Source organism: Pelophylax lessonae (genome assembly GCF_965119305.1).
Source record: "Pelophylax lessonae genome assembly, chromosome: 5".
Lineage (NCBI taxonomy): Eukaryota > Metazoa > Chordata > Amphibia > Anura > Ranidae > Pelophylax > Pelophylax lessonae.
In genome coordinates this window covers 459,223,337-459,237,856 of record NC_138772.1, presented here as the reverse complement: position 1 = coordinate 459,237,856, position 14,520 = coordinate 459,223,337, and the positions used below count along the sequence as shown (strand labels likewise).

The window sequence follows — 14,520 nt, the reverse complement described above, 5'->3', positions numbered from 1 at the left end:
AATTTGTCACACATAATGTTAGGGGTCTGAATTCACCGGTTAAGAGGCGACAAGCCTTCCAACAGTACAAATCTATTCAGGCGGATGTGCTCCTCCTCCAGGAGACGCATTTTCCACCTAACTACAACCCGACGTTTCTGCACCATCATTACCCCACCTTTTACTTGGCTAATGGTCTGGGTAAGACAGGGGGGGGGGTGGCGATTTGCTTCTCTAAGAGGGTGTCCTTCACTCCTCAACGCCAGATTGGTGACCCTGAGGGCCGTTTCCTATTGGTAGTGGGGTGCCTGGAGGGGTCCCCGGTCTCTATTATCTCTTATTACGCCCCCAATACTGGCCAACTGCCCTTTTTTCGTTCTCTGCTGCATAAGCTTACTCCCCAGCTGGAGGGCATGGTACTATATGGGGGGAACTCTAATGTTGCCTTTGATTCGGCGTTCGACAAGACGGCGAAACCGACATCCTCTTCTAGACACTACCCCAAAGTGGGTTCTAAATTGGCTAAAATGCTGCATTATCACAACTTGATTGATCTTTGGCGTGAGCTGAATCCATCGACGAAGGATTACACGTTTTTTTCACATGCCCATCAGACCTACACCAGGATAGATCATTTGCTCATCCATCCTGGGGCGGCGCACCTTTTTCAGCGTAGTAAGATTGTGGATGTCGCCTGGTCGGACCACTACCTGGTGTGGACCTCCTGTGACGACTTGGTTGTCCGGAGGGACCCTACTCCCTGGCGGTTGAATGAATCGCTCTTGAGTAATCCTACAGTATGCTTTGAGCTTGAACAACATATTAAAGATTATTTTGCCTCCAATGATCCGGCCGATACTTCCCCGGTCATTGATTGGGCGGCTCATAAGGCCACTATCAGAGGGCACCTGTTGCAAATTGCATCGCGTATGAAAAAGAATTCTCAAGCTCTTATTAAGGAAAAGGAAGGGGAGTTGTCTGACCTGTTGCGCACCCACAAACAGGATGAGTTTGGTACGAGAGTGTGGAGCCCGTGGGTGGAGTACTTACAGGCTCCGTAGTTGCGGCTGGGTGGATTGGAGTCCGGTGCGGGGGGGCATGGGACGGGTGGCTATTTGCCTTTGTCTTCGGTCTATTTTTCTCTTGGACTCTTTTTTTTCTGTTTTTTTCTTTTTTTTCTGTTTTCCTGTATGGTTAATTCTCTTTTTACCCATAGAGATGTGGGCTGTTCTTCTCTTCCTTTTCCTTTTGCTCTTCTGCTTTTCCGTTTCTTTACTCTCTTGGGGGTCTGGCTGCTGGAAGGGTGTTCTTGGCTCAGGCTCCGGAACCCTGGTTTGGGTTTTCTGCTAGGGGCCAAGGATGCTTTCTACTATTTGGCCGTTGGTGGGAGCCGGTTGGTTTCCCCTTCTGGGAAGGGAGGCTGGGGGGGGGGCTTCACCCTTTCGTGGACACAGTTTGTGCCCATTGGGGGTGTCTGGGGGGGGGGAGCCCTCTGCTGGCTGATATCTTATTGGAGTTTGGTGAGTCTTCTGGACTCTTGATGTGTCTCCTGTGGAGGGGACTACGGCTGTTGCGATTTAATGTATTTTACTGTTTATTTTTATCACTGTCTGCCTGGTTGCTAATACTGTCTGGAGCCATATTTTGTTATGTATTGTCCGGGTATGGAGTGCCTTTTCGCAGGCCAACCCCTTTTCTCTTGCCTATGTTTTCTACATTTTCTATTTATGCTGTATTACTGCAATATGTTGTTTAAAATCAATAAAAAACTATTGAATACTAAAAATAAAAAATGTAATTTTCCCAAAACTTGTGGCAAAATATAAAATATTCCATGGACTCGCCATGCCTCTCAGCAAATAGCTTGGGGTTTCTACTTTCCAAAATGGGGTCATTTGCGGGGGGGGGGGGGGGGTTGTGCTATCTTGAAATTTCAGGGCCTCTGAAACTGTGATAGGTAGTGAGGAGTAAAATCAAAAAATGTATGCCATTAGAAAACCTGAAGCGGTGATTGGTTTTCAGGGTCCCGTACACAGCTAGGCTCCCAAAAAGTCTCACACATGTGGTATTCCTGTACTCAGGAGAAGCAGCAGAATGTATTTTGGGGTGTCATTCCACATATACCCATGTCATGTGTGAGAAATGTATCTTTTAGTGACAACTTTGTGTTAAAAATAAAAATGTAATTTTCCCAAAACTTGTGGCAAAATATAAAATATTCCATGGATTAACCATGCCTCTCAGTAAACAGCTAGGGGTGTCTACTTTCCAAAATGGGGTCATTTGGGGGGGTTTTGTGGTATCTTGACATTTCAGGACCTCCTAAACTGTGATAGGTAGTGAGAAAATGCAATGAAAAATGTACGCCCATTGAAATTCTGAAGGTGGTGATTGGTTTTCCGGGTCCCGTACACAGCTAGGGTCCCAAAAAGTCTCACATATGTGGTATCCCTGTAGTCAGGAGAAGCAACAGAATATATTTTGGGGTGTAATTACACATATACCCATGGCATGCGTGAGCAATATATCATTTCATTGACAACTTTGTGTAAAAAAAAAAAACAATATTTTTTTTTTTTAGTCATTTTTCAAACACCTGTGACAAAAAAAAATATTCAATGAGCTCAACATGCCTCTCAGGACATTCCTTAGGATGTCTACTTTCCAAAAAGTGGTAATTTGGGGTTGGGGGGGTTGTACTGCCCTGCCATTTTAGCACTTTATGAAATGAGATAGGCAGTCAGAAATTAAAGTTGTGTAAATTCCAGTATTTACACCATAGTTTGTAGACGCTATAACTTTTGCGCAAACCAATAAAAATACGCTCATTGATATTTTTTTGTCAAAGACATGTAGCTAAATACATTTTGGCCAAAATATATGACATAAATTGAGTATATTGGATATTTTGTAAAAAACAAAGTTGAAAATGTAATTTTTCTCAAAATGTTCGCTCTTTTCTTATTAATATCGCAAAAAATAGAAAGCGCAGAGGTGATCAAATACCACCAAAAGAAAGCTCTGATTGTGGGAAAAAAAGGACGTAAATTTCGTTTGGGTACAGCATTGCATGACCGTGCAATTGTCAGTTAAAGTCATGCAGTGCCAAGTTGAAAAAAGGGGCCTGGTCTTTGAGCAGCCAAATCCTCCGGGGCTTAAGTGGTTAAAGGATATTCACTGTTTCTGCAGCCAGTGACGTCACTAGCACATGCGGTCTGAAGGTATGGCATACTCAAAGGCTATGTTTTAAGGTAAGGCTTTCATAAAGTGCTAGTATGTGATACATACTAGCACAATATGCCCTCAATTGCAGAGACAAGTTTTTTTTTTTTTTTTTTTTTGTTTTTTTTTTATACAAGTGTTTACTACAGCTTTAAGTTGGCCATATACGATTTGTTTTTGTTTTTTTTTGTTCAGCCAGAGGTCTGAAACAGACTCCTCCATCCACAAATGAGGTGGATGAAGGACTTTTCCCTCCACCAGGACACCTGCTGCTTTAAGAAATCACTGATCAGTGGCTGCAGCTGCTATTACAGCAAAGTTTTTCAACATGTTTCTTCCACTTCTATATGCTGAAACTAGTCCAGATCCTGCTGAACCAGATACATTTCGATCAGTGGATGGCTAGATTGTAAGCTCCTTGAGAGCAGGGACTGATGTGAATGTATAGTATGTAGACACTGCAAAAAATTGTTGGCTCGTCTAAAAATGCCTGAAACAATAAAAAAGAAAAAAAATATTTCCTTTAGGATTGCATTATGTTCTCTTTATAGCTCATGATCTCAAAGTAGATTTAATGATCTTTGTGTCTGTTGGTCTTCTGGCAGATACTGGCTTTGTAGAGTAGAAGTTAAATTCAGGTTACAGATGTCGTTGCAGTGCCTGGGGGTCCAGCCAAACAGAGCACAGAAAGCGTGTGGTCTGTAAACCTGAATTTCTTGTTTCCCCTCAATCCTATTCATGGCAGCTGCAGTACAATGAAAAGGGGGGTTGGCTGCCACCCGGCTATAGGCCTCTGTCTGTCTTCTGGGGGGTTGGCTACCACTAGGCCTTAGGGCTCCGTCTGTCTTTCATGTTCTTGTTTGGTTTTTCTTTTCTCCACTATTTTAAGTCACTGTATTGCAATAACCTTCACATAGTGAGTAAAATTTCTAGGAAGGGTTTAATTTTTTTTTGAAGACTGTTCGCCTAGCAGAATATATAGTACACCTTCAGGGTAAATTAAGGATTCTAAGCTTCTGCTTTGTCCCAGATATCACTGCTTGCAGAAAGCATTGCAGCATTTTTATTGCTGTTATTCTCACTGCTTTATTAGAGGACACTACTTAATGTCACATTTAAGGAACCAGCAATATAGCACTTGATTTTCACTAAGCAATAACTGTAATATAGTATGAGATCAGAATTTACATTCACTGAACAGTGCTTTGGACAAGTCCCCCAGAGAGGCTACTCAGATCAATTTCTTAAAGCAGCTTAAAGAGAACCCTCCCTGGGAGAAACATGGAGGTAGCCATTGCTGAGTTCTCATTCTGCAAATGTTGGTTGCTTGGCAGTCACGCTTGTTTCTGGTTGATTGTTTCGAAGGTTTTGAAGCCAGGGGGTCAGCATAACAAGCAGGAAACAATTATTTTATTTTATTTTTTTTTTTTTGAAAGGAGATCAACAATCATAGCCTTCATAAATGCAAATAAATGATTCCGCGCACCAGCTGCAAACCAGATTTTAAGCTGCAAGCAAAAGTGACCAGTGAAATACTTGATGTGTTGTACTAAAAAAATCAAAAACAAAAAAAAAATACTTTGTGCAAAAAAAAAATTAAATCATCAAGTGTGAATGAATAGCCCTTTTTCTATGCTTCTTGGACCTCTCAAATTGGCAAAGAAAGATGTATTGCGACACTTCCTGGCCGCGGCCAGGGTAGTGATTCCCAAACACTGGAGATCGGCAACCATGCCTTCCCTAAGGGAATGGGCTACTGACCAACCACTGTTGGTCAAGGAAACTGGAAAAGACGAGCAATTTTCCCTAACTTGGACTTGGACGTTGATCTCGTGGGCTGAAGGTGTCCCGGATACCACTATCTCATAGCCTAGTTGGAGTGTATCTTATCTCTAGTTCTTCTGTCTTCTCTTCCTCCTTTTCTTCTCTATTTTTCATATATGCACCTCTAGATGCTCCTAGAGCAGTCATTATGTTTCTCCATCCTATACTTACAGTATACAATCCCCACAGCATACCCTAATCTAAGATAAGGAGTTTTCCAGTGTACTTCACAATGTCTTAAAGTTTTTTGTTCATACAAATACCCATGATGTTGCTGTTGGTGCTCTGTACCTTTATACTTATGCTCTGACTTTTTATCTACATTTCACACAGTTGCTACCTTTAAAATCTGCATTTCAGAGCATACCCTACCTTCTGAGAACCCATATCCTTCATATGAATCGTTTTATACAATAACCTTTGTATAATCTGTGACTATGTAAAATATGCCCATATGTGACCTTTGTGATGAGGGTCATGTTTTATGGTGAGAAAATGCCCAAATGGGAATAAAAGTGGTGTTTTTTTTCTGCAGACACACATTTCCTCACTGATTGCAGTGGATTGGACTGATTCATGGACTTGCTCTGTTTGATTTAGTGATAGTGATGTTACACTTTATGTCATATTATGCACATGATATTTTCATATTTGGAGTGTTTGGTATTAATCTATTCACATTTAATGATTTTATTTTATTTTATTTTGCACATTGTATTATTTTGAATGATAGCCTCCATGATTTAGTTTGGTAAAGTTTACTTTAAAATGGAAACTCATTTCTCCCAATAAGAGAAAAGTGACTAGTTCTCTTAATAATCCCCCCCCCCCCCAACTCTACTAACACTCACCTTTGTTGTACTCCTCCTTTGCTCCATTCTGGACCATACCATCACCCCTTTCACTAAGCATGTAGTTAACACTGTCACAGAGCTTACAAGGGGTATAGATTCAGAGTTCTGACAGAAGAAAATCATGACTGGGGACCAAGAAGAAGGTATGTTTAGTGGATTGGCCGTCAAGAGAATATGTATAAAAAGAAATAGCCGCACATCCAGGGATTCCAATAGGTTTCTTTATTTCCAAAAAGTTGCAAGTGATGACACCAAAGACACCAACATGAAGTCTCGTAGACGCGTTTCACACATACATCTTGTGCTTAATCAAGAGAATATGTAGCATTTCTCTGAAATGGGCACAGTGACAGATTCACTTTGAAGTCACCATCACTAACGTATTGCGAGTATGCATGTTACTAGTGCTTTATGTATCAAACACAGGATACTAATATCTGCAGTGCAAGCAGTCAGCCAGGTTGGAATTCTTCAATCTCCTGTTCTTCTGATAATGCAGAGATAATTAGAAATGCCTTGGGGCTACCTAATATACACTAATGGGGAGGAGGGGGGGGGGGGGGGTCAAGCAGCGGAATAGTAAGTGAACATAAGATTATGTGTGGGTCCTTCTGCTTGGCTCTGAATGATGACATCCCTTTGTGTGTGGCAAATTTAATCAACAGAGAGGACCAGAATTTTCCAGCTAATATCCCAGCAGCCTGTGCTGACCGGAGGTGATCACTTTCTCTTCACAAATGGTCAGATTGATATACAGTTGTATCACACTTATATGGGTTGTGCCACTATTTGTAAAGGGCCATGTTACAATTCCATGTATTGCTATGCATGCAAAAACATTTTTTTAGAATAATCTCCTATACACAGTAACTAATAGGGCACTACAACAAATTGAGTGAATTTATATTGGAACAGACTCCAGCAGCAGATGTATCCTGTAAAGATTATGCCTTTAATGTGTTTATGAAGAACTGGGGGGGGGGGGGGGGAAGTATCTCATACTGAATCGTTTGTTTATCTGTCTCTCTCTGACTTTCTCAACCATTTTTTTAATTCACATGTATATTGGGTATATTGTAAACAATGTGTATTGTGATCAGGGCTGCTGTTAGATATCGCGGGGGCCCTGTACAGACTACCTGGCAGGGCCCCCTCAAGAAAATATTAAAGATATATTTAGCTAAAATTACAACAAAATCACTATTATCAGACACACATATAACATAACTCGCATAATTCCTGCTAAATCTAAAAACATAATGTTAAATAAAAAAGAAGATGGGATGAGAAAAATATACAGGCTGGGCAGTTGGAGCTCAGTGATCAGAGAAACAGAGAGAGAGAAACAAAGTTACAATTTACAAATAAACTCCTGAGCAGAGATAAGTGCTGGGAGGGGGGCCTACACAAGGGAGGGGGATTAGTGAGGGACAACTGTCTCTTTCTCAACAGATACAAGCTGATAGCAGGGAGAGGGACAGATCAGATTCAGGTGCTGGAGGAAGATTTCTGTATTTGTTGTCCATCACTAATTCCCCTCTCTGTGTGGGCCCCCCTGTGTGCTAGGGCCCCCTACAAGAGGGCTGGTGGTCCCCCCCCTATCAGCGGCCCTGATTATGATGTCCACGCAATTTTCAATCCCTCCCTTATTTTTCTCTAGGTTTCTAATATCCCAATAGGGTCTAAGAAAACTTGAAGCATTTTTTATAATTGTTGATTTTTTTTTTTTTTAGTGTTATGTATGGTACAATAGAACAAATTGTTTTATTTTTTTCTTCTTTAGAACATGGAAAATTGATTACATGAAAACATAAATGTTCCTTTTCTAAGGTTTTCCAATGTATGTTCTGATTGTATTGGAAAATACAGCAAATAGGTGTTTGGCACAATTGAAAGAAAATTACTCCAAGAATAATATCAATTTAATGTAAAATACTGATGTGAGGTGATTGCATATGTGGCTTTCTTTTATGTTTGTATCAATAGTCTGTAAATATATATGCACATGGGGGCACTGTACATTACATATACAGGCTCTGTTTCCTGCTGGTAGTGATGCATAATGGTGGTTAATTTGTATTCTCTTTTCAGTTCAGTTCTGTCAGTTTTCTAAGATTGTCCTTGTGAATAATTGATATAATTTAGCAGGTTGCTGATTGTACTGCCAATATATAAAGACTGCCTCTTGGAGGTGAATCAATAAATATATATATATATATATATATATATATATACATACATACATATATTTAAAATAAAGTTAAAGATGGGACATCAGACTAGTAACACTAACATAGTCACACCAAAACTTACAAATCAATATTAGGTTGGTCATCCTTGAACTGATATCTGCCCAAAAACAAGCTTGGAGACATCTGATGCTTCTTGCATGACCCAAATGAGCAAAAATCCATCCTGCACCATACCTCCATATGCCTTCAAGAGGATGCATGGTCAATAGTGATACCTGCAGGCTGCAATTCCAAAATACAAAAATGACCAGCACACTGATAGGCAAAGGCCTCAAACTTTACTGAGATACTAGTTGGATCTCTTTATTTTTGTTATTGATGTTCTGAAATGTTCCACCAGCGTTGTGGGCCTTACCTTTTGATGTCAATCTTTGCCTACAATTTGTGTCCTTTTTTGAAAAACCTTTCAATAAACCTATTGAAACAGAAAACTTTTCTAAGGTCTTAGTTGCAACAATAGCACATTTAACACATGGACACAAACCACAAGCATTTTCGAGACACTGTTGCCTTTTTCAAGATGACAAATGAGCAACTGTTGAAATGCTCAACCTATTTTTCTAGGATGCTTGCAGAGAGACATGCACAGTGCTTTCAGTCCATCACCTTTGTCCCCGACCCACTAGCATCGTGATTTTTTTTAATAGGCCACAATCTTCTGTAAGATGAGTATCAGAGGCACTCATCATCCCCTCTAGCACAGCAGTAACATCTGATAATCGCTAGCCAAGAGTATTGGTTGCTTTTTTCGTGCTGGACAGCATTACAATAAAAACTCCTGATGGCGTGTGTGACGTGAAACGGCCGTAGAGCTACCAATACATGCCTGAGGTCCAGCCACCACTCTTACTTTTTGAAGTGATGGCTCTTGATGTGAGTGATTAGTTCATGCCTGCTCTTTGTATTATATCATCAGATTTTGCTTGTTTACATTGGTCAGTGTTTTATCTGTATTGGCATTGTTTTTATAAAATTTTATTTTACATCCATACTGCACTATGACCCTTTCCTTTTCATTTGGATTCATATATGTGGCATGTTGAGACGTTCATTCATTTGGAGGAGGACTCCTGCAGTGGTTGTTTCGATCTTCAAGGTTTTCCATAACTAAGAGACCAACAGATATATAGGCTATTGCTTTCCTTTAATTTAGACAGCATATAGCTCTGTTGAGTGCAAATTTTATCTATACGGTGGAGAATAACATTCACGAGTGATTACTGCTTATCTTCTCAGCACTGGGACACTTTCTCGAACCTGCACATTAATTAATTTTTTAGACTTTCTTACTGTGTATTTTTATTGCTTATCATCTCAGGGCTAGGACACTTTATCGAACCTGCACATGAATTAATTTTTTACACAGTGTAATTTTTTATTTGAATATATTTATATTAATTTGGTGTATGTATATTTTACACTTTTTTTGCTAGCAGCTGTATTTGTTTTCACATTTTAAAGCGCTGACATACCTTCTTTTTATTAGCATTACAATAATGACTCAGCATGTGCCTGTAGCTCCCTCCTAGATAGGTGCTAAGATTAAATAGATAAAGATAAGGGCCTTACACACAGGCCGAATATCAGGCAGCATCGGCAGGTTCAATAGAAACTAGCCGACATTTGGCCCGTGTGCATGGAAGCTGGTCTGACTGAAGCCAGCCGTTCCACCAGCTTCTGTCAAACAGGCATGACCAAATAGGTTTGACGATCGGCACCCGTGTATCTTGGCGGGGGAGGGGGCATGCCCTCCCTTCTCAGAACACAATAGTTCAGCAGGGGGGGGGAAATTGCTCTACTAACAGCGGATTGTTAGTACAGTGGCTTCTCCTTAGAGCTTAATTTTTTTTTTTGTTCAGCCCGCTGGGTTAAGCGAAAAGAAAACTACTAGTGTGTAATAGGCTTTAGTGTTGGCTCACTGTGTTTGTGGAGCTTTGTTTTTTGATAGGCACATTTAGCTTGTCACGTTCTATCCAGTGTGGCTGTAATCTTTGTGTTAGGTAAATTTAGTTGCTCACTGTACTCAGTGCAGCTGCATTTGGCTAGTTAAGTCGACTCATTGTTCTCAGGTGCTGCTAGTCTGTTTACTCACTTTGCTGTCCAGAAAAGTTGTGATAGCCTTCTGGATCACAGGTGTGGAGCTATGCAGATGGCAGCATGAATATTTATACAGTCCTGGCCAATCTCAGGGAGCTGGGCCCTGATGGCATGCTGGAAGACTGTATATATTCTTTGTGTACACTGGGCTCTGGGTCTTTTCCTAGAGAGGATCATTCCAGCCTGGAGGGCTCGCTGCCCTCCAGGGCAATGCTGCCATGTATTTGCTGTGGAGAGGCCTCAGATAGGTGACTTGAGGGCCTGGAAGTTGAGACCACAGGGAGCTGACTGAGGGGCAGTCTGCCGAAGATCTGTTCTGGTATCACTAGACATAGGCATCCCTTGGAAGCTGGAAAGAGGCAGCCCTTGGGCATTGTGTGAATACAGAAGGTTCTAAGAGATCTTAGAGACTTTTGGACTGCTGCCACCCCTCTGGTGCTAGAGAGAGGCAGCTGTGGGTCTGCTAAAGGAGACATCAGCTGGTGTTCTGAAGAGCTTAGTCAACCCAATCCTCTATAAAGGGACTCTGCTCTTGTTGCTCTAAAGAAAAGAGTTTGCTTTTAACTACTACTGCTACTACCTCAAAGCTAAGTCCACTGTTTGTTGCAAGCACAGAATTTACTGTAAATTTTCCAGAAAGAATACTTAGTCCTCAAATTGCACATAGGTCCTGTTTTTAGAGTATCCCACTCAAAATCCCTTGTAGCTGAAGCTGTGTCTGTCTCTTAGAGGTACAGTATATGGCAGATGCACCAAGTGCCTGAAGCTGTCTCCTAGTGGTCTATGGAAAATGCCTTAAGTAGAGGAAGCCATGTTTGTCTCTTAGAGGTCTATGAAAGATGTGCCAGGTAGAGGAAAGAGTGTCTGTCTCTTGGGGTTCTATGGTTGATATAAAAAATAGAGGAAGCCTAATACCCATAATGTCTATATATATTCATGACTGTTTTAATCCAAGTTTACCTGTGCTGGCAGTTAGCATGAAGTGGTGGAGCAGTAGACAGATAACAGGTTTCCACATTTCCCTTTTCTACATTGCCAGGAATAAAGGGTAACAATCTAACTGGTGGTATAATTCCCTCTATAAAGGGACTCTGCTCTTGTTGCTCTAAAGAAAAGAGTTTGCTTTTAACTACTACTGCTACTACCTCAAAGCTAAGTCCACTGTTTGTTGCAAGCACAGAATTTACTGTAAATTTTTCCAGAAAGAATACTTAGTCCTCAAATTGTACATAGGTCCTGTTTTTAGAGTATCCCACTCAAAATCCCTCATCCCTAGTCAAGTTCTCCAATAATAGAACAACAAAAGTAACACCCCTAGACTGGTCATTAAAGAAATGTGTGACTGGGCTTGTGTGTCTGGCTGTGAGCCAAATCCTTTGGGGAATACCTGGACAATATTCCAGCAGCTCCAATGGGAGTAGCACTACAATTGTGAGAGGTGAGTCTGGTTGGGACTAACAATTTAGTGTCTAAAGTATTTGATGAAAGAACGTTTCTTGATGGAGCTTGATCTGCATGTAGTGAATGTCAGTTTCATAGAGGCAGATGCACCAAGTAGCGGAAAGCGTGTTTGTCTTTTGGAGGCGCCGCCGCCGCTGCTCTGCACAACGATCGGGGAGGACTGCAGTTACAGGCACAGTACAGTACAGCGCGACTGCTGCTTGTCTGAGTCTGACCCTGATAGTTCCACCATTAACTCGACTGGGGGGGATTTCACCATACATGTCCCCCCCACATTATTTCCTGGGGGGGATGTGTCCCCCCCGTCCCCCCCGGTTCCTACGCCCATGTTTGGAGGTCTATAGTAGAAACAATACAACAAGTAGTTGAAACTGTGTCTGTCTCTTAGAGGTCTATGGCAAATGTATCTTGTAGCTGAAGAAGCTGTGTCTGTCCCTTAGGGGTCTATGGCAAATGTACCTTGTAGCTGAAGCTGTGTCTGTCTCTTAGAGGTACAGTATATGGCAAATGCACCAAGTGCCTGAAGCTGTCTCCTAGTGGTCTATGGAAAATGCCTTAAGTAGAGGAAGCCATGTTTGTCTCTTAGAGGTCTATGAAAGATGTGCCAGGTAGAGGAAAGAGTGTCTGTCTCTTGGGGTTCTATGGTTGATATAAAAAATAGAGGAAGCCTAATACCCATAATGTCTATATATATATTCATGACTGTTTTAATCCAAGTTTACTTGTGCTGGCAGTTAGCATGGTGTGGTGGAGCAGTAGACAGATAACAGGTTTCCACATTTCCCTTTTCTACATTGCCAGGAATAAAGGGTAACGATCTAACTGGTGGTATAATTGGTTTCAGATACTCTCTGTATTTAAAATAATATTCTGTTTTTTAATCAGGCCAACATTTTTATGTTTTTAACACATAATTATAATGTTTAAAACATGCGAGGGAATGAAACATCAAAATAACATAGGGCTGACACACATCAAGCCTAGGTTTATCACAAAAAAATGTAAGTGTTGGGGAATGCATTAAATACTGTATGTGACAGTGACTTCAGCCAAATCTGGACATAAAGCTGTCACATTTTATGTGCTTCAAGATCACAAGTCACTCATCCATACACAATTCTACACTACTGCCATCCTCTCTGTGTCCATTAATAAACCACCCTACCCACATCACACAATGGTACAGCATGTTAGTAATTCTGTGCATTAAACAACAAATGTCTTCATTCTTCCTAGATTGCAGAGAAAAACGATGAAATCCGCCGCATGCAGGGTCATGTGGACAGCTTGTGCTCCGATTTCAATAGCCTGAAGCTCCACAGAGATCTGGATGAATCTTCTGGGAAACAAGCCTGGCAGCAGCTTTCTAGTATCCTACATGGCGTTTCAGCTAGAGATGCGCAAACCTCCTAAAATCTATTCTTCTGTATGATGAACTCCTGTGTTCTGTTTCACTGGGTTCACACCTTTTTTTTTTTTTTGTTTTTTTTTTTTACTTATCATGTTTTAAAACACTATTAGGCTGACATACCTGACATGTATAATTATATACCCCCAGCAAGATGAGTGTTTCCATCCTTTGTTATTCTGATACCAGCTCATATGGCGTTTTTACAGCGCTGATGACACTAAAGAGCTTGTGCAGGATTGTGGGATGACTTGTGTGTATCCCACCTGCCCCCTTGGGTTTTGCTCACCAAGCATGGCCCCTGGATCATCCTTTTAGTAAAGAACTCACTACCGAGGAGGGGATGAGAGAAGGGCCTTTGCTTTACCAATCCTATGAATGAATTGGAAATAGGGACGTTTTTTTTTTTGTTTGTTATATTCGATTTTTGTATTTAAAGCTGCTATGTTAAGCTGGATACACACTATCCAACTTTTGTGGTTAGATTTCCTTCAGATTTACCTTTTCTATGTAATGCAAGGGCCTGCCAGATTGCATACAAATTGAAAGTGTTTAGGTTTGACCTCATATTATATGGTTTTGGTAAGTCTAAAGGAAAAAGTCTTCAGAAAATCTTAAGTGTGTATGGCCCATTAGATTTTTTGTTTTTTCATTATACCTTAAAGTGATCCAATCACCACAGGGTCACTGATAAAAAAAAAAAAAAAAAAAAAGCCCAGCAAATGGAAAGAAGCACACATATACTTGCCTTTCCAGTGGACAGGGTCTGGAACATCACTGCTTCATTGCTCTTCAGTTGCAGATACTCACACCCTCCCTGGTGTGTGAATAACTGCTCTTTACTATGGGATATACAAACCGGCGGGAGGAACAACTGCGTGCAGTGGAAGGAGCAGGTGTTCAACGCATTTGGAAGGGTTGAATACAGTGGCGGCCCGTCCATACAGTGGCCGCCCCCCCTATTCATGTGTCTGGCCCCCTAATCTACATGCAGGGCGCTGGACGCATAGATTCCAATGGGGTTTTTTTTTTTTTTTAAGCACGTGATTAGAGCCAGAGGCTCTAATAGGCTTCAAAAAAGGGTGGGCCCGGGGCACAGAGCACTGCGCCCTGATTCCACCCAGTTGTGTGACAATATTCGCTATTGCCACACTGAGTCTCCTCCTGGCCAGTCAGGAAGCGGGTCCTGAGACCCGTTTCTCAATTGGCCAAAACGAGAAGCCATGCTATTGGCCAAGGAGGAGGGAGGAGACGCAAGGAAAGCTGCCACTGCTGCTGCCTGACCAGGGTGAGTGAGCCTGCGACTGGGGGGGGGTTAGATTTGCGGGCTGGAGCTGGTGTGGTCCGTCTGCTGCCCCCCCAGCCCATGGAGCACCAGCCGCCACTTGTTGAATACCTACACTAGCTGGGAAGTAGTGAAGCA

General features: G+C 41.5%; 1 protein-coding gene across 1 annotated transcript in view; it reads left to right on the top strand.

Annotated features, from left to right (window-relative positions):
- The window catches only part of LOC309555474 (uncharacterized protein), a 128,603-nt gene extending 115,182 nt beyond the window's left edge, over positions 1-13,421 (top strand). The window contains exon 11 of the mRNA XM_082257501.1: positions 12,926-13,421. Within this exon, the coding sequence (XP_082113627.1) occupies positions 12,926-13,102 (177 nt within the window). The 3' untranslated portion in view covers positions 13,103-13,421. The remainder of the gene's footprint in view (positions 1-12,925) is intronic.
- The last annotated feature ends 1,099 nt before the right edge of the window (positions 13,422-14,520 follow it).